At 32.7% G+C, this 20,085-nt stretch overlaps 2 protein-coding genes across 2 annotated transcripts; one reads left to right on the top strand and one right to left on the bottom strand.

The window, feature by feature from the left end:
- Positions 1-8,616: 8,616 nt before the first annotated feature.
- Positions 8,617-10,894, bottom strand: LOC132060184 (chaperonin-like RBCX protein 1, chloroplastic). The gene is made up of 6 exons (XM_059453088.1): positions 10,612-10,894; positions 10,244-10,335; positions 9,796-9,913; positions 9,398-9,414; positions 9,243-9,305; positions 8,617-8,991 (listed from the first exon to the last, which is right to left on the bottom strand). Exons 1-6 carry the CDS (start codon positions 10,757-10,759, stop codon positions 8,908-8,910), a joined length of 522 nt encoding a protein of 173 aa, XP_059309071.1. The 5' UTR covers positions 10,760-10,894; the 3' UTR covers positions 8,617-8,907.
- An 892-nt stretch (positions 10,895-11,786) lies between these two features.
- LOC132060957 (lysM domain receptor-like kinase 3) lies at positions 11,787-18,134 on the top strand. The gene is made up of 12 exons (XM_059453849.1): positions 11,787-12,439; positions 13,973-14,006; positions 14,110-14,117; positions 14,406-14,564; positions 14,901-15,100; positions 15,531-15,620; positions 16,207-16,300; positions 16,410-16,561; positions 16,641-16,732; positions 17,460-17,598; positions 17,676-17,774; positions 17,851-18,134. The coding sequence occupies exons 1-12, from the start codon at positions 11,818-11,820 to the stop codon at positions 18,013-18,015; spliced, it is 1,854 nt and encodes a 617-aa protein (XP_059309832.1). The 5' UTR covers positions 11,787-11,817; the 3' UTR covers positions 18,016-18,134.
- Positions 18,135-20,085: the final 1,951 nt, after the last annotated feature.

The raw sequence follows: 20,085 nt of genomic DNA on the forward strand, positions 1-20,085 counted from the left end.
TTTTGTACATATTTAGTGAATTTCTTAATACGAATACAAAATTCGACATTTTTTACATATTTAGTTGGATGGGTCAAGACGTGTTAGATAAATAGAATTAATCTAGGAAGAAATTGCACGGTTTGTGCTTCTAAATGTGGATTGGTCTTAAATTTTGTGCTCTTCAAATGGGCTGGTTTTTAGTTTTTGGCCTTCAAAATCGAATTTATGTCGAGCGAGACATAAGCTCTTTAAGGGTGCGGGATATAGCTTATGGGATATTATGATGTAAAAATATAAACTTATGCTTCACAAAAAGTTATTTGTTATGAGGGCCAAAAATGAAAGACCAGCACAAAACAGGGACAAAAGTGCAAATGACCCTAGGATAAAAGGCCCAAAAGAAGCTTTTATTGGAGTGATTTGCACGGATTAGGATCCAGGTCATTTGCACTTTTGTCCCTATTTTATGCCGGTCTTTAAACAATTTTTTCGTGGGGCATTGCACGATTTCCCTTCAAAGGCACCGGTCTTTAATTTTTGCCCCTCAAATTGTTGGTCTTTAATTTTTTCCCTTCGCCTAATATCTCGAGGTTTTGGGTTCGAACCCCGGTTCAGTAAAAAAAAAAAAAAATCGCAAGGTAGAAGTTTGTAACAAAATTAGGCCTATTCGGGAAAAAAGTTAAGCCTTAAGACAAAACTCTGACTTAAGGCCTAACTTTTGCCCAAAATTAGGCCTATTCGGGGAAAAGTTAGGCCTTAAGGCCGACTTTTGTCCAAACTCTTACTTATAAGGTTCAAACTCTACCTTTGAATTCAAAACTCTGCCTTGCGATTTTTTTTTAAAAATTTTTGGCTGAGCGGGGGTTCGAACCCAGAACCCCTGGGTTTTTAGGCAATAAAGACCAACAATTTGAGGGACAGGGACAAAAATTAAAGACTAGGTGCCTTTGATGGACATTCTGCGCAAAACAAAATCTATTTTTACATCATAATATCTCACAAGTTATGCCACGCCCTAAAATATTTATGCTCCGCTAGACATAAGTTCCATTTTTTGCGCGGATGTCCTTTCATTTGGGGTGGTCTTTAATTTTTGCCCTTCAAATTGGTGGTCTTTAAGTTTTGCCCCTCGCCTAATACCCCAAGGTTGTGGGTTTGAACCCCAGCTCAGTAAAAAAAAAAAAAAAAAAAAATCGCAGATGTTTGGATTCGCAAGGTAGAATTTTGCAAATTCTGGCTTAAGGCCACTTTGCCTTCCGAATCCAAACTCTGCCTTGCGATTTTTTTTAAAATTTTTGACTGAACTGGGATTCGAATCCGAAACTAAGAGATTTTTAGCGAAGGGAAAAAGTTAAAGACCACCTCAAAAATTAAAGACCACCCTCAGCGAAGGCCAATCCTGCAAATTGCCCCATAAGTTCTATTTTAAAGGCCAAGAAATTAAAAACCAGCCCATTTCAAGGGCAACAAAATTAAAGACCAGCCCATTTGAAGGATATAACGTGCAATGAAACGGAAGTTGGGCCTAAGCGTATACCCGCCAAAACTGAAAAACTTTTCTAATGAACATGTTGAAAGTTGAAACTGCTAGATTAGGCTTTGGATAATCCTTTGATGTTATGAGTATGCCAACATTTTTTTTTTTTTAATCACATGATTATCATACTTTCTTATGCAGAGTTATGCTTCACTTTGCAAGTCCGAGCATCATTCTATGTGACATTAAAGTTTGTCCAGTGAGGAGGTTCATTTTTCAGAGACTAGAAGTTTGGAAATTATAATTTACTACTATACAATAGGGAAATTTTCCATAAGAGGTATATTGATTTTTTGTGTGTCAATTTGTTATTTAGAGCCCGTTTGGATTGGTTTATTTTAAGTGCTTTTAAGTCAAAACAACTTTTAAGCCATTTTGTAGTATTTAGATGAAGAAACTTGTTTTTAAGTCAAAATGACCAAAATAAGTCAAAAGCCAAAAGCTGTATTTAGATGAAGAAACTTGTTTTTAAGTCAAAATGACCAAAATAAGTCAAAAGTCAAAAGCTACAATTCCTAACTTATGCTTAAAATTCACTTAAAATAAGCCCATCCAAACGGGCTCTTAGTACTCAAAACAGCAGCCAAATATATGCTGCACATACAATGTAAGATAAGAAAATTAAATCACCAAGTCAACTTTGTTGCAAAACAAGCTTGTGTACATGTCTAAACCAATGCAAAATTAAGACTAGATATTTAATATTATTGTTACACCTTGTGTTAAAATTGAATTTATTTTGTTAGCACCAGTATTGATTTGGTTTTATTTGAGCCACTAACATCTATCGCTATAAAATTTATCGCGACCATTCAAAATTCTAAGTAATAAATAATATGAAAAGACAAAAACTATAAAAAAAAATTGAGAAATATTTATAAATTATATTACAAATAAATATTTTTATGTATAAAATATTTCTAAAATTATATATTATGTCGAGTTGGTTTGGTTTGGTTTAACTTCTTTTAGTTAAAACCAAACCATACCAAATCAATTATGGTCGGGTTTTTTTTTCCAATATCAAACCAAACCACTAGTTGGGTTTTTTTTTCTGGGTTTGACTCGGATTATTCATTTAGTACGGTTTGTCGCTTTTCAGACACCCCTAAATTCAGTAGCATAATGTAGTCTTGAAAATACACTCAAGACATGTCAAGATCCACAAACTCTTTAGTATTATTTTCTAACTAGTAAAATTGCTTGCGCTTCGCGTGATCATAAAAATCATTAATGAATATTACAAAAAATTCAATAAGCTAATAACGTATTTAGATACTATACCTCTCTTTTTACTTTTATGAAAATGGAAATGCCCATAAATAACATACGTTTGGGTTCATTGATACGTTGGTTTATTAATTTTGTTTATTTAGCAGGTACCTCTAATTAAGGAACGTCCAGTTAATTATACTATTATATCAAGGAAGCTTTTTAACTTTTATGTAATTAAGAAAGATTCAAGGAGATCTAGAAATAATAAACGAACTCAAATTAAAGTATTTAAATTCTTATTAGTCATATATCAGAAGATAAAATGTATATACATGAAATAAAGCATAATCGCCTGAATTCTTTCAACCATCTTTTTTCAAAGTTGTCAGAACTTCGAAATGCCTAAAACAAAACAAATAATCATCAGTTCGTCAATTATTTTTGAAGAAGAGATGCTAATTTATTAATTTTTTTTATTGCAAACAGAAAATGAAAAAGAAACTACACTAAGTTGACTAAAAGACAAAAAAGGCTATAAAGAATGTAATTTTAAAATAATATTCAAAATTAATGCCTAGTACCTATTGATGGTGGTAAATGGTAGGTATCCCATAAAATTAGTCGAAATGCATGAAAGTTGATCCAGACACCACGATTATTTAAAAGAAGAAGAAGAAGATTAGGTCTGCAAATTCACAAAGCAAATGAGTGTCATCTGAGTAAGTAAAAAGTAAATGAAATGAAAAGAACAAAGAAGAAAGAGAACAAAGCAACATCAAAGGCAAAACACAATAATAAAGAAGATAAATGGAGCGTACATACTAAACAATCATGTAAATTCTTCCGGCATTTTCTTTTTCAAAAGAAATACTCCAAAATGCCTTAAATAAAATAAATAATCGTCCATTAGGTAATTAATTCAGAAGCAAAAAATGTTAGTAAATCACTAACGATCACAATCGTGAGTAAAATGAACCAAGAAATTGCTTAGACAATTGAAAGACTACAAATAGGTAAAGAATAGAACTTTTTCTGGAAAAAGAGGAAAGGAAAATAGTTATTATGTTTTGGCGATACCTTATTATCTCCGTGGTATCCTTTTCGAAACTTAAGTGGAAAAAAGAAGACTGAAGTTATTTTGTGGCAACCCTCAATTTGGAGCCATAACTATCCAAAGAATCAATAGTAATGCCACAATAAGGAAAAATATAAGAAAGAACCTGCAACTGCAAAAACCAATGATGAAATCAAGGGAAGAAAATGGATAGGAGGAAAATAAAGAGTAAAAACGCAAAATAAAGAAAAGGGAAAAAGAAAAGCAAGCAAAAGCAAACCTGTTCTTCAAGTTGACGTAATGATGATGCTATTTTTGCTAGAGTAAGAAATAGCAAACTTATTGTGACTTGATTTCTTTTAATCAGATAAGTTGGTAAGATGATAGAGGTTGGAGAAAGAGGAAACCGGTTTCATATTAATTGGTATGTCGACACCCATTCCGAATGGCTGTGTAATTTTTTTCGTTTGCGACTTTTCGGAGTTACTTTTTTTTATTTATTTATTTATTTTTAATAATAGTGTTGGTTTTCTGTTTTAAGAAAATAGAAGGGAAACTCCAAAATTTTGAAAAAATAGATAAATCTATTTCCTCATCAATAAGAGATGCCACGTGGCGGGCCTAGTGCCCTGCTTTATATAGATATATAGATTCCCCATCTACATATATTTCTTCTTCATCAATTTCATCACTATAGATATCATCGTCACGGATCGATTCATGTGGCACTTGAATTGTGTAACGAACGTAGCTATTATTCACACTCATTCGAGCCGTAGCCCGTGTTGGCTGCACTTCATTTATAATTTTTCCACTAGTTTGATGTGGAATATTATGAATACCGAAATAGGAACAATATTTTTGATCTTCAGACATGTTTCTTGAAGAAGAAAAAGAATTCTCTGCTACTTTGTAAGGTTTTCGGAAAAGGAATACAAAGGTCAAAGGAAGTTTAGAAATGGAGTTTAATGATACTAGGGAACTATATTAGTCTATCCTATTTATACAATAGGTATAAGATTATTACTGAAATGGGATTTGGGGATTCATTTTGAGTTCCCAATATTTTTGTTCTCTTTTCCTACACGCTAGATCTAGGATTTTACGCAAATAAAAAAAATACGAGTCTTGCGAATTTAGCATTATGTAAATAGCAAAATTATTTCAATATTTTTTATGAAAGACTTTAATTAAAATTTTAATTTAATTAATTAAAATATAAAAATCACAAAGCACATTAAGATTTTCAATCAATATAAATATCTAGTTAAATCGATAGTAATAGTTTTAGGTATATTATGTAGGAAGAATTACTTAATCGTTAGATGATGATTTATGAAAATGCATCATTAAGTATGTGTTAATGATGGATATACAATTTGGCAAATATATACGTCTTATGTACTTGTATTTATAGTTGAGAGGCATACTGTATATGTTAATCTAAAGACTGTTTGGTAAATATAATTATATAAATTCCATCTCTTTTCTTTTTTCTCCAATATTCTTTAATTTTGCAGAACTCTAGGGGAGTTCAATGGCAAAGATTTTAGATGTATCAATACGTTTCAGGTTGGACAAAAATGATACTAATGCTTAGTCATATCTGCAGGAAGATACGTCCAAGCTTCATCTATATAAATATATTACTAAAATAGTCTGCGCTTCGCGCGGTACAACATGCGACATTAGTATATAAAGAATATTGTTGTAAATTAAGTGTATAATTAACACTTTTGTAAATTTACTGGTTTATATACATGCATACAATAATTAATGTTATATATTTGATTAAATAATGTTATATATTTGATTAAATAAAGCTATTTTGTATTAGAAATAGACTTAGATGAACTAATTTTCCATTAGCAGATCTTAAATTAGATAAATCAAGAAGTATAAGTATAAATGAATATTTTAATCATTTGTTTATTTAAAAAGTATTTTAGACTTCAGATCTAAATAAATCTAATTTAACATTTTCATAAATTTATTTTAAGACTTCTTTTATATTTTTATCTGTTTTTCCATTCTAATCTAATAACAACAACAACAATATAGAAGAATTAAAGGGAAAAATAAAATCAAAGCCATATAAATATATTGTAAGAATCTCTTCTATATTTTCAAAGAGTTACATAGTGTTTGGGAAACAGAATAGCTACTAAAAATTAAGTGATATATCATAATGAATGAAATAACCAGATTTTACAGCTTAACATTCTACAACAATTCACCTTTTGTCTTCATTATCCATTGTTTTCTTCGTTGATCAATTAATTCCTGTCTTTGCATTTATGTGGAGTATAACTAAGAAAAAACAACACAGGAAAATTCCGCATTCCTCTTCAATGTTCTTTTTGTACATAAAGCTGCGACTTTACATAAAGACGAAAAAGATATAAAACACAACATGGAGTTGTATTTGTAACTTTTTTACGATTATAACGTTACATCAAGAACCTTAAAAATTGTCTTGCATCTCCCGTCTTTAAACAATATCTCCATCTTCAACATCTCAATGTGATCTCGGTCTTCAACAATTAAAATTCGATATGGGAAATTTTCATTTTCATCTATTTAGAAGGCCTTTTACTACCGTTGAAAAATTAAAAAGAATGAATAAAGTTTATACAGTAGATTAGTAAATGGGAATATCATATCATTATGTTATTACTAAAATGTATTAAAAACTCGCAAGATTATATAAAATTTAAGTAAATTGATAAATTACCATGAAGTTGCAGCAAAGCACCATCCAAGTGATTGTATCGACTTGACTTGCAATGAATATATGTGCCAAAACAGTAGTGTAGTTTTACAATTTTGATTCGACCAATACGGTTTTGTCTAGACAATCTTTCCCAAACATAAAGCAATTGTCTCTTGCAATTTTAGCAATATATGATCGGAGAAGAAGAACATATTTACAAAGAGGGCTTTTGGAACGATGCAATCAAGAGGACTCTTGTTGCTCAAGTGTTCTTGCACAAACTCATACCTCCTCTTGCACAAACTCAAAGGGTATGAATCACGATTGTTGTTCCGGAAATGATGGTTCAGTAAGAAACTTTTGGAATTCTGCAATTAAGTGAAGTAAACGGTGCATTTAATCTTTTTCCGAAACTAGCCTTTGTTTCCCGAAACGTTTCCGTAAAAGGCTTTAATTTGTGTTTAAAGAATAAGTTTTACAAAGGGAAAAATAAATAAAACTAAAAAAAAGAAGGAAAAAGATAAATAGGTTTCTTGGCCACGTCACCGGACTTATGTCCTGCTTTTATACAGATAGATATATAGATTGAGCTGGTATATGTATATATAGTTTTATTTATACTGTAAACATTTAGCATTGTCCAAATTTTAGTACCAAGATTTAAGATGTACACATAGAGAAGATTACACATATATATATCTGCTCACCACTAGGCTGAATGTTACAGCTAAATGAAGAAACAACATATTAGAAGGCTATAGGCCAAAACGTGAAAGTACTACTATATATAAGGGAAAATCCCCAACTTTTGTAGTCCTCACATGATTTTTTTTTGTCCATTTTACCCTCAATTGATTTTTTTATTACCTTAAAAGTTATCACCTATTTTGGTAAATTTGAATAACTTATGAGCTTTTTAATACTACAAAGAGTGATGACGTGTAAAAGGTGATAGTGACACTACAAAAATCTATTTTTTTAACCAAATTTAATGTTTTTTAATCCATTTTACCTCTAATTGGAATTTTAATTACCTTGCAAGTTCTCACCTATTTTGGTAAATTTGAATAACTTAATGGGCTTTTTTAATGCTACAAGGAGTGATGATGTGGAAAAGGTGTGACACTACAAAAAAAAACTATTTATGCAACCAAATTTAAAATTGATCAAAAAGTTTGTTGTCTTTCTCCTATGTGGAAATGATTATTAAAATTTTCCTATAAAACTTATTATAGAAAAGTAAAAAAAATTATCGTGACATTCTCTTTCTACCTTAGTATATGCTTAACTATTAAATTAAAAATTATTTTAATATATAGCTAAAAATATTTGAAAAAAGTAATTACATACACGTTTAAGAAATTAGAATATAAATCTCTTACTTTTTTTATGGAAAAAGGAAAGATTAAAGTAAGAAAAACAAATAAGTTCATTAACTTTTCAGTTCCTTGTATGATTTAATTTGAATGAACATCTACAAAAGTATATCGTCATATCAAGATGTTTATTTATTTAATTTTAAATGCATGCATTTGTTTGAAAATAAAAAAGAAGTCTAAAAATACTCTAAGGGGTCGTTTGGTTGCTAGTCGAAATAGTCCCGGGATTATAATCCCGGGACTAATTTATCCCATATAGTCGGATTATTTTATACCATCTAAAAGATGGTATAAAATAATCCCAAGATAAGTGGGTTAAGAAGGTATAAGGTGGACTATTCAAGTAGCTAATTTTTATACCACGTTTGGTACAAGTATAAATTTATTCCAGATTATTTTATACCTTATACCAAACGCAGATAAAAATTAGTTATTTGATAACCCACCTTATACCTTGAACCAAACGACCACTAAGAAAAATGTTGTTTTCTAACTTACAAAAACTTTTATGTGATTCAATATTTTAGAAACATTGAGAAATTATCGAACTATTATAACTAATATAGTGTTACAAAAATAAAACAGAAGGCAATAATAGCAAAAAAAAAACACACATATAAGATTGTAAATATAAATTTTAATGTAGTTTGGGTCCGAGCTTGGCCAGATGATACTAGTATACAAGAATATGAAGTGAAAACACATGTATGTTCATTCTCTTGACTCATTGGTCATGTTGACAATTGGAGCATTTTACACCATCACACATCCATATTGACTATTAGAGTAGTGTAAACTACAAGTTCATATTTTCAGTTTAGCCCCATGTAACGGAAAATTAAAATCCAGCGAGGATTTGGTTCATCCGACACATAACACACCCTCATCAAGAATCTACAGGTATATTATATTGTGATTTTGGTTCGCTTCATCTTGGGGTCCAATTGTAAACCTTAGAAATCTGTCTTTTAAATACAAGTTACAGTACCATATAATACACCTTGATCAAGAATTTTAAGAAGTTTTTCTAGCAAATTTGCTTTCCTTCTACCGTGCAGCTAGTATCCACGATGTAATCCATCATAATCTTTTTATTAGAATCATCCACCATCTGCAAAATTCCAAGTCAGTAGCTACAACTAAAACACGAAACAAGTTGCAGATAGGTTTATCGATGAGGCAGAAGTAATACTCTTTCTGGTTTAACTTCTATACATTGAAACTCATTAAAGAAAACCCATAATTAATGTAACTAGCAACTTGACAAGTAACCTGCTATAACATATACTTAATTTGCAACTATTGCGTAAAATTCACCTACACAGTTAGTGGATGGATAGAAGATAAATCAACAATCTTTACCTTTGATGAGAGGCGCTTCAAATTATCCCATTCAAAATCTTCCTTACAGTATGCTGATCGAACCTTTATGAAGATATATCTAATTCAGGTTGATGTCATGATTAAATTGATTCACTAAACGAGGGAAAAGAAAAAAGGCTAGAGAGTAAACCAACCTCTAAAATGCGCAAAGCTGGACGAAGAAGCCAACGAATGTCCCCACAGATTCAAGTAAACATTAGTATAAAAAAAGTCAGAACTTCTGTTGAAGATCAAAAACAATCTAAACTTTTAGATGATATTGGTCGCACAATACAACATGGTATCAGAATTGAGCTAGAGTTGAAAAAGTAGCAATTCATTAATTACAGAATCAGACTTGGACGTGCACTCTTTTGGGATGTCTTTGAATTTGAATATCTAAGAAAAGATCCTCTGAACTCTATAAATTATAGTGCTACTAACTCTTTGACAGGGACAACAAGAATCCTACTATCCTAGTGAGCAAACCTCTTAGAGAAGAATTAAGGTTTACATATTTGCCAGTGAATCTGGAAATAGTCTATGTATGTACCTAGATTTTTATGTCTTGGGGATTCCCTCATCAAATCTGCGCAAAACTTATCCCCATCATTCAATGAGTATTTATCCAGAAACTCTCTCAGCTCCTCATACGCCTCAGGATTGTAGCTCTGCCATGTGAAAATATAGTTAATACAGACTACAGAGTAACTAATTTTAAGAGGATTTAACTTATACAGCTGTGAGCGTTTTTTTTTTTTAATTACTGTTAGTGCATTTTAACCTATTGTAACAAAACCTGCCTTATTTTTCAGGTTATCAATCTTACTTTTAATAGACACTTACATGCAGTTCTGTTAGTTAATCTGACCGTCTATGTATATATAGAAGTTAAACTCTAAAGGAAAAGACCTATAATACATCTTTGTTCAACATCCTTTTAAGACATGCTTATGAGATGCATTTTTCTACAACTATTTGCTAAGTAGGAGATAATGAACCTGAAGCTGCGCAGCAACAATTTTAACTGCAATATAATTGAAGAAATGGTGTAGATGTTGGGCTGCTGTGGATTCCGGTGATGTCCCAAATCCTGCATAAGCCAAACATATATCTCATGTACTACAGATAGAAGCTTATATACGAGCCCCAAAGTGTATCCTAGAGGTCAATAAAGTGAGTAAAATTCACCGGAGATTAGAATTTAAATCTAAATAGAAACAAAAACGCTAGGATAGACAGAGTTACTTAATATTTATGCTGACAGAAGGTAACAAATACACATCAATAACTCAAACACCGCCGTACCAAAATACAAACACTTAAATCTGAAATTGTAGGAGAAGAAAAGGTAATAGTGATTACACACCAGGGACATACATCTTGTGACACTGGAAACGTGTAGATTGGCAAGTTCTCTGCTTCCATGGCTTGAACGTGTAAGCTCTGGTTTCTGTTTGAAGTGTTGAGGGGAATAATGAGAGCTGCGAAAACACGATTGCTGTTGAGTACTCCATTGATACCAGTTGTGCTAGGCTGTTTGTTTGGTAAACACAGAGTACTAAAATGTTGAATAAGTTGATTTTCAATAGCCAGCGGTCATAATGAAGAAAATCCTAGAAAAAAGAAAATGAGGGAAAAAAAGATAGAAATATCTCTGGTCCAGTGCATAAATATCTCAATGTGAAAAGGAAGTCTGCTACTAAAATTTTTGTTGGTTCATGAATTGTGGATCCCACTCTATCCAATGCATGAGCCATATTTTTTGCCATGTTAATAAACTAGAACCAAGAGATAAGAGGTCTTACTGACTTCAAGTCAAAGCAAAGTCAACGTTATCAACTGAGGACTTGTCTCTCTATATCGATTTTTTGAGTTATTGGTCCTGAGGAGCATAACATGTAGGGGAAGAGTTACATGGTCCAAGGAGTTTAAGTAAATTTTTTTCATTCAAAATTATATTGTGCATACAAGTGAAATAGTAATTTTCTTCTATAAATAAATTATTGAATTGCCTTAAAACAAGAGAAACCTTCTATCGTGTGAAGTGAGAGTGCATTTATCAAGAATTCGGTTAAACCAAGTGTTTCATAGTTGAACTATATATACACGCAAAAAAAAAACAAGTAGTGTTAGATATATATGTCAAAATCCACTGTCTTAACTCAGTGCTTATATATATGCATGGAAGAACAAACACACACAAAATGGAAAAGAAAAAAACTTAAAAAGAAAGAAAGAGGAGTCTTTTTCATTCTTCTGCTTGGCCGCACCAACAACAAAAATTCACACGTACATCCTGTCAGGAAGCATATTTTCACATTCCAAGAATCCAAAATAGAATATTGGGACAGAGAGTTTGCAATTGGATATTTTATATCTTCTTCAATAATGTTAGAATATTCACCAAGTATTAAGACACAGCAAAATGGCAAAAGAACAAACCGAGATAGTAGTAATATTTTTTTGAAGACGGCATACATGACAACTGAAAATATGCCTTCAACATTTTGTTATATCATTAGACTATAACTACTCCCTTTTCTTCTCTCTCTCCTATAATCTTCTCATAATAATGAGCATTAGAGCAAAAACCCTTAGCCTCATTAGTCTTAGTTTTTTTCTTTTCATTTTCAGTGGTGAAGCCAAGTCATGTGGCAATGGTTGTGACATGGCTATAGCGTCGTACCATAGTTGGCCACGATCTAATTTAACTCATGTCAGTCAAATATTCAACCTGACAATTCCAGACATTCTTAAATACAATCCTGAAATTACAAACCAAGATAGTATCACTAGTGACACGAGGATTAATGTCCCATTTTCTTGTGATTGCATAAATGGTGATTTTTTAGGACATACTTTTGTATACAAAACTGTGTTTGGTGATACGTACAAAAGAATTGCTACTATGGCTTTTGCAAATCTTACGACGGAACATTGGCTCAAACGGGTAAACAATTATGACCCGACTAATATACCGGATTATGCCATGATCAATGTGACCGTGAATTGCTCGTGTGGCAATGGAGAAGTGTCTGATGATTATGGGTTGTTCGCCACGTACCCTCTTCGTCGGGGAGACAACTTAACGACGGTGGCTGTGGCGTCCGGTGTGCCAGCTGAGTTGCTGGAGAAGTTCAATCCGGATTTGGATTTTGGTTCCGGGTTAGGAATAGCGTTTGTGCCGGCAAGAGGTTAGTGAGCAGATTTTTTTTTTTTGTTGTTGTTGTTGTTTGTTTGAATTGAGGATTAGTCTATACCTTTAACGTTATTATTTCAAGTTGGACTACCACAAGAAATCACAATGTAGCTTTTATTTAAGTTTTAAATTATATGCACCGTTATTGTAAGAAATTTTTGAATAAACTCATTACGTATTTTGGCTATAGCAAGTGGCAACTGAACCAATAAAATTTAACATCTACTTTAATATATTTTACTATGTTTAGATTCGCATATGAGGACAAATCAGCACTCAGTAATAAAACTGCCATAATTCTATTTTTACTGTCACACTTTTGAATTCGTAGAGTTTTCTTCTTTTCCTTATTTCTTACCATAAAACCGAAGATATATACTATCATGTTACAGAAGTAGCCAATAGATTATTACTAAGTTAAAGGTTCCCCATAAGATCTCTTGAAAGTAAGAAAGATGTAAGTAGACCAAATAAATTAGGCTAACTACACATATTCCATTGTCAGCTAATAAAAGAAAGCATTTTATTCTCTTTCAAAGTTCATCAATCAGCATATCAACTCTAGATTCAATTTGTTAGTATTTGTTTCCTTGCCATAAAATTTTGAAGAAAAGAAAAACAAACAAAAGATAAGCACCATGATTCCATGAACCTCAAATTTTTTCTTAAACTAAAATTAAAAAAAAAAAAAAAAGAAAGAAAAAAAAGAAAAGGAAACTTCAGAGTGGGCCTGAAATATGTAAAGATCCGTTGGACAATACCCGGCCCATTCATTTCGCGATCCCGTTGGATTAGGTGGCGGGAGATATAACCGTTTATCCCAACGATTCAGAGAGAGAAAAATAACCCAAATAACATTTGCTAGCGTACGAGTTATTCATAAGTTATCTACTTAATCAGGGAACTAATTGAACAGCTTGAAAAGGTAATTTGTCTGTTTAAACTTTAAAATGAGGTTTAGCATATTCAAGTGCTTGATCAAGAAATTAAAACCAGTTATAATAAAGATGTAATTGTGGGTGAATCATGAGTACTAATCGACTACAATCAAGAGTCCCGGCTGAAATGAAGAGTATATAGTATCTTAAATCTAATTAAGAACAAGGAGCTCAAAAGTTAGATCTTTATTGTGTGTGTGTTTTTAGTAGACAAATATGTGAGACCTATCAGGCCAAAACACACAATACCTCATTAAGTATAAAAAGAGATGAAAGTAAGTATTAAATGTGCCCTAAAGAAGCAAACAAGTGGTAATAGAGCCGGATTATAAGGGTGATACGGTGAATGGATATTGTAAGTTGTGGCTTTTTTGCAAAAGTTTCAAAGTATTTTTTTCAAAAGATTTGATCTGGAGACAAATAAATCTATGGTAGGATATTTAATGCATTCCTTTAAAAAGAAAGTTGATACTTTCATGTACCCTATTATGTCCTAGGAACTGGTAGAAATTCTCATTTGTTGAATTTGGCAGACTGCTGACTTAGTATATTTTGTTCTTACCCCGTCTTCCTTTAAACTTCCATTTCAGATTCACATGGAAATTTTCCACCCTTGAAGACGAGGTATTGTCCAAACTTAATGGAGTACTATTCTTTTGATATCTGCTCAGTTTTGATCTGTCTATGATAGTTATCTAATAGAATACCTGGCTTATTGATTTTGCAGGTCAAGAGGTTGGCTCTATTTCGCTTACTGCTCTGATGATATAAGTCTCAACTTTTGAGTTCAAACATGAAGTTGGATAGTAATAGATTTTGTTAGGCAGAATACCTAAAGACCCCCCTAAACTTGGCACGTTTTATTCAGATCCCTGTAAACTATACTGGGTCCTAATCACCTTGTAATAGGCTTATCTATAATCGTTACTCCCTCAAACAATAATTGGTCCTAACTGGTCCCCTAATTACCCCCTCAAACAGTAAATTATTACCATCGCTTACTAAATGATACCATTTTGTTAGGACTTTCACGTGGAGCCATTGCTGGCATAACAGTGGCAGCAATTTTTGGGGCTACCTTCTTTGCAGTTTGCCTTTATTTTTTATTTTATAGGAGCAAGCAAATAGAGGAGGAATCATTTCTCCAAGGATCATCTGATGAACACTTCAATGAGCACTTCCGTGAGTAATTTATTTTATAGTGATGTATCCTTTCCCCAACGAAAAGATAATAGTTTCTTCTTAAAGTAGATTGATTAACAAAATTTCCTTAACTACTGATGCAGCAATACTTTCTCCAGTTTCATGTTTCTTGTTTCTCTTGTTTTTTCCATGAGTAATCATCAGGCTAACTGTAAGTAAGCCTAAGATATGTCTCCTGCTGCATATTTTGCTTGAAAGCATTTATAGTTAAGTTAAGCCAACTGTGCCCGCCAAAGAATAATAATAACAATTGATGAACCACTGTCTTCAAAGCCTGGTATTCAGTATGGTTTAATGAAATCCTTAATGCATCAGGTCCTCCAAATTTGGAGAAATTTACAGTATCAGGTCCTTTGTTTGGTGTTATTTCTCCAAGGCCGACAGGGATCACAGTGGATAAATCAGTGGAATTTTCATATGAGGAACTCGCTAAGGCTACAAATAACTTCAGCATGGAAAATAAGATTGGTCAAGGTGGCTTTGGATTAGTCTTTTATGGAATGTTAAAAGGCGAGGTTTGTGGATATTCTTGTCACAATATTTGGAATAAACACTTAAATACTCCTACTCGTTGGTATCTACTTTGATTTGCCAATGTCTTCTCATTCATAATACCAGTATAGGGCTAACAACGTAGGGCGTAGTAACAGTGAGCATGGAGAATAAAGCAGCTTGAAGATCTTGAAATATAAATGAAGAAGATCAATTTATGATTAGTAAAACATCCGAGGTTTATACATGCAAAGTAGCATAAGTTATAAAATATGGTTGTTTAGCTATAACCAGAGCAGCATATCTAAATAGGTCATGGAGGCTGCTAATCGTAGATGTAGCCACTGAATGAAACATTGTTCATTGATTCAACGGAATAAAACACATTTGAATCAGAAGATAATGTATCTTTTGCCTTTCTTTAGCTTAGGTCTTCTTCTGACTTGAATGCAGAGAGCAGCAATTAAGAAAATGGATATGCAAGCATCCAAAGAATTCTTTGCTGAGTTGAAAGTCTTAACACATATTCATCACTTGAACTTGGTAAGCTTATACTCTTATAATGATTGAGAATATCAGCATTTCTTGTATTGGTATTATTTTCTTTGTGCTTGTGTTTCCTCTAAAGTAAGCCCAACAGCTGGTTCAAGGTTTGAAGTTCAAACATGCTTCTATTTCCTACAGGATACAAAATTTTCTGTAATCAACATTTGAATTCAGCTCATATTCCACACTCTCTATTAATCAAAATGCAGAAACGCCAGGTGACGTGGCTCTATTGCGTCAAGCTATTAGAACATGGTGCCGTCCCAGTAACATAGGACTTTCGTCCATATGTCAATTAACTATACTTGGGTTTTATTCTTTCTATCCATGTTTAAGAAATATAAAAGGAATGGAAGTTACATATGATAATCACCAGAATGCCTCCTTGGGAGCCTGCATCAAGCAAATATCTTCTGTGCAATGATCAGAATATAGTTCATTAATTTCATGCATGCCTTTTTGCAGCAGTCCCTTGAAAAGCGAGCAAGATACAGAACTTTCTCTGCCAAGTTTAAAGATAAAAAAGATACTTGCTCTGATTGAGACCATGAGATGACATTTTTATTTTTAAAACCCATTGCAGGTACGCTTGATTGGATATTGTGTTGAAGGGTCTTTATTCTTAGTTTACGAATACATTGAAAATGGAAACCTTGGTGAACACTTGCGTGGATCAGGTAAGTAATATTCTATTACTTCTTTGAAATGCTGTAAACCATGTTTCTATAGTCACTGTGCTGCATTTTTCTCACTCTTCTAAATCCATCTCGACCTTTGACTTTCAAGGCCGGAATCCGTTATCGTGGTCTACTAGGGTGCAAATTGCTCTTGATGCAGCTAGAGGACTTGAATACATCCATGAGCATACTGTTCCTCTATACATCCACCGTGATATTAAATCTGCTAATATTTTGATTGACAAAGACTTCCGTGCAAAGGTTGTGAAAATTGTGATCTTTAAACTAAAGATCAAACTCTTGGCATATAATTGCATTGAAAGATCTTGATCTTTTGCAGGTAGCAGACTTTGGACTTACAAAGCTAACTGAAGTTGGAAGTACCTCTTTTCATACACGCCTTGTGGGTACTTTTGGTTACATGCCTCCAGAGTAAGCGTCTAATTCCACGTGGGCTTTTAAATACCTATGTTTTCTAGATTCTCTATAATATGATGATGTCTGCAAATGTCATCAATAATACTTCTATGTTCTATCTGCTAAAATATCTAGCGGTTACTAAGATGGTATTCAGAACCTCTGTAGTAGCAATTAAATGCAAAACCCCCATATTTCTCTCCTTTTCCTCTATTTTGATCAGTCTGGCAGGTCATTATTGTATGCAGTTGTTTCAGCATATCCTGATTGATTTAGCATATACATTATCTGAGAGAAGGCATGACAGTTGAGTAGTTTTGTAAAATTTACGTTATCATAGGTCATCAATGGTAGAATATTGAAGTTGAAGGAGTTGGCAGTCATTTCCTGCAAAACTGTTCAAATTTGCCTTTGAGAAAAACTGTATCTTTCAAGATATTGCTGCTAACTGAGTCAAGACGTGGTGCTACTCTGAAACAATACCATTGGCGCTAAATTCTGTTCTATAAAGAAGTGGTGAGGTTCAATAAATTGTCAGGTTCGAACACGAGACAATGAGGAGGGAAACTGTTTAACTTATGTCATCTTATGTTTCCATATTTCGTCACCTAGAAATACTGATATTAAGCAGTGTGGTTCACATAGCATAGTTGTAGATAGGAAATTTTCTAATTTGTTTGTGTGTTGGGTTTTCCTTATTATTATATTTTGTAGTTCCTTTTTAAATGGGCCTTGCAAACAGGTATGCTCAGTATGGTGATGTTTCCCCTAAAGTTGATGTCTATGCTTTTGGAGTAGTACTATATGAGCTAATATCTGCTAAAGAAGCTATTGTCAAGACGAATGAAGTTATAACCGAATCGAAAGGACTTGTTGCTTTGGTATGCCTTGTCACAATCTTGTTTTACATAAAAATTCCAGCCTCTAAACCACTAAGACAGTTTTGTTTTATTTGCAGTTTGAGGAAGTTCTCAACCAGACTGGTGCCCGAGAACGGTTATGCAAATTGGTTGATTCCAAACTCGGAGATGACTATCCATTAGATTCAGTCTGCAAGGTAGAGTATCATTGTTATTCATGTGAAACATGAACGTTTGCCACTTATGTAAATTAGTTGGTTATTTTACTTGCAGGTGGCACAGCTTGCCAAGGCTTGCACACATGAAAATCCTCAGTTGAGACCTAGCATGAGGTCCATTGTTGTAGCTTTAATGACTCTATCATCCTCTACTGAAGATTGGGATATTGACTCCTTTTATGAAAATCAAGGCCTTGTCCATCTCATGTCAGGAAGGTAGCAATAGCCGCTTGTGTTCATTCAAGCATTCTCAAGGCCTAAGGAACCTCATGTGCTTGAAAGTATTAATTAGTATCTGTTTATATAAATACTCACGAGTATTTTACCTTCTTTTTTTAATTTTTTTCCCTTTCATCGTTACTTTTCTGTTATTCTTTTTCTTTGTTTTGTAAAGGTTAAGTTTTTCAAAGAAGTTTGAAAATTAGAAATTGATCACATTTATACAGCCTTTTCTTTATGTCCTCCACCCCAAGGAATCATCTGTTGTCCCCGTTTATCCCTACACGACTCGTGGGCCTTCAATTTACAGTCTACCAGCTACTCATAGGTGGTGGGCAGTTAAGACTTAAGAAAATATTCTCTGGAGCCCTAGCGAATACGATACGAGTCTTCATAAGGCAATCGGCCTTGCTTTTGAGTCCAAAATGAATCATTTATAGATAGCTTACCAATTAAGGCAATCTCTCGCTCATCTAATCAAAACAACCTCATTCCTAAATATTACCACCTACTGGTTGTCTATGCTAATACAATTATTTCCTGATTCATAGCCATCTCCCATTCTTTGGCTGAATTTTAAAAAAAAATTAATTTTAAGAATGTATAATTTATTGCAAGCTTCCAATTGTAGGTTGTAATATGAGTAGGTTATCAACCTGTGCACGTTTCTCCATCCCTTTGAACCAGCCGGGTCAAAATTATTTGTCTTTTTTTATTAACAAGATAATATAGAAGAAACAACAAGTAAACCCAAATGATTGTGTCATTCTATCCCTCTGGCAAGTATCAAATAAAATATGATGGCTCCTAGTCCTAATTTTAAATGTTCATAGTATTATACTTGATCCAGGTGTAATCTTCAATAGAGTAATATTTTTACTTCTTTGTTTTATCTCTTGGTATGACTTTGTTGATGCAATCTTGACTTTGATGGCATGAGGTGTTAACCTTATTTACCATATTAATGTTACCAAAATTTAACTCCATCTATGTGAGCGTTGTATGCTCGGTTCAACATAAAGGACAAGTCTTTCGTTAGGTGAGGACTAGCTTTAAAAATAATCTTAATATCATGAAGATACAATATTCAATTCACTAGAATGCGCACCTTCATTTACGTGTTCAACACCTCTGTGGGACTCCGAAATTTTAACAAGAGGATTTGAAGAAAACGCAAAACGTTATAGCTAGAAGCTTTCCTATATTAGGGAATTGAAGAGTTTATATCTATAAAAAAAAAAAAAAAATCCTATCTATATATAATAAGTATAAAGCTAGGGAATAAAAAAGTGAGGTGGCATATCTCAATGGCCACATCACTATTTATCTTTTTTCTCAAAATTTTGAATTTTTTTCTTAATTTTCTGTCCCAAAAATTTGTTAAAATTATAGGCATTTATTTCATTTCTTGAAACCCCTCTATAATATACCAATTAAGACTTATTAATGGGAAACTAACTGCCTTTACATTGTTTTCATGTCGATCCGAAATTCATGGGTAACACGAAAAGGAAAATTATCATTTCTGTTGCAGATCTGATATAGGGTTGATATCATCTTGTTCAATTCATGTTCATTGTGTATTCTCCCATTTTGATTTATTTGCCTTTACATTGTTTTTTTTTTTTTTTCATTGTTGATTGTAAACGATTTTTTTCCTTTTTCTTTGCTTTTCACGGGTGTATTAAGTGTGCTAAATTATTAAAAGAATACGGATGTTGAAGGGAAAGTTCTCATTGTATCGAAATTGATTTATCTCATTAGTTTCATTATTTCTGCAAATTAGAAGGGTTGTTTTTGAAAAAATAATATCAGTATATTTAATTATATTGGTCTAGAAAAAGTTGTTTGATTAAATTCAACCATTATGTCTTACTTGTGGTTCACGATTTAGCCCCCAATGAAAAAAGTATGAACTGTGTTCAAATAATTTTAAGCACGGATAACCTTATTTTATTAATATTCTAATAGGATAGTTTGAATATGAATTTGTCAACTAACACGAATATGCTGAAATTCTTGTATGTACATCTTCTTTTAAAGTGGTTAGTAAACATACAAATTACTTGTG

Source organism: Lycium ferocissimum, chromosome 6, assembly GCF_029784015.1.
Source record: "Lycium ferocissimum isolate CSIRO_LF1 chromosome 6, AGI_CSIRO_Lferr_CH_V1, whole genome shotgun sequence".
Taxonomy (NCBI): Eukaryota; Viridiplantae; Streptophyta; class Magnoliopsida; order Solanales; family Solanaceae; genus Lycium; species Lycium ferocissimum.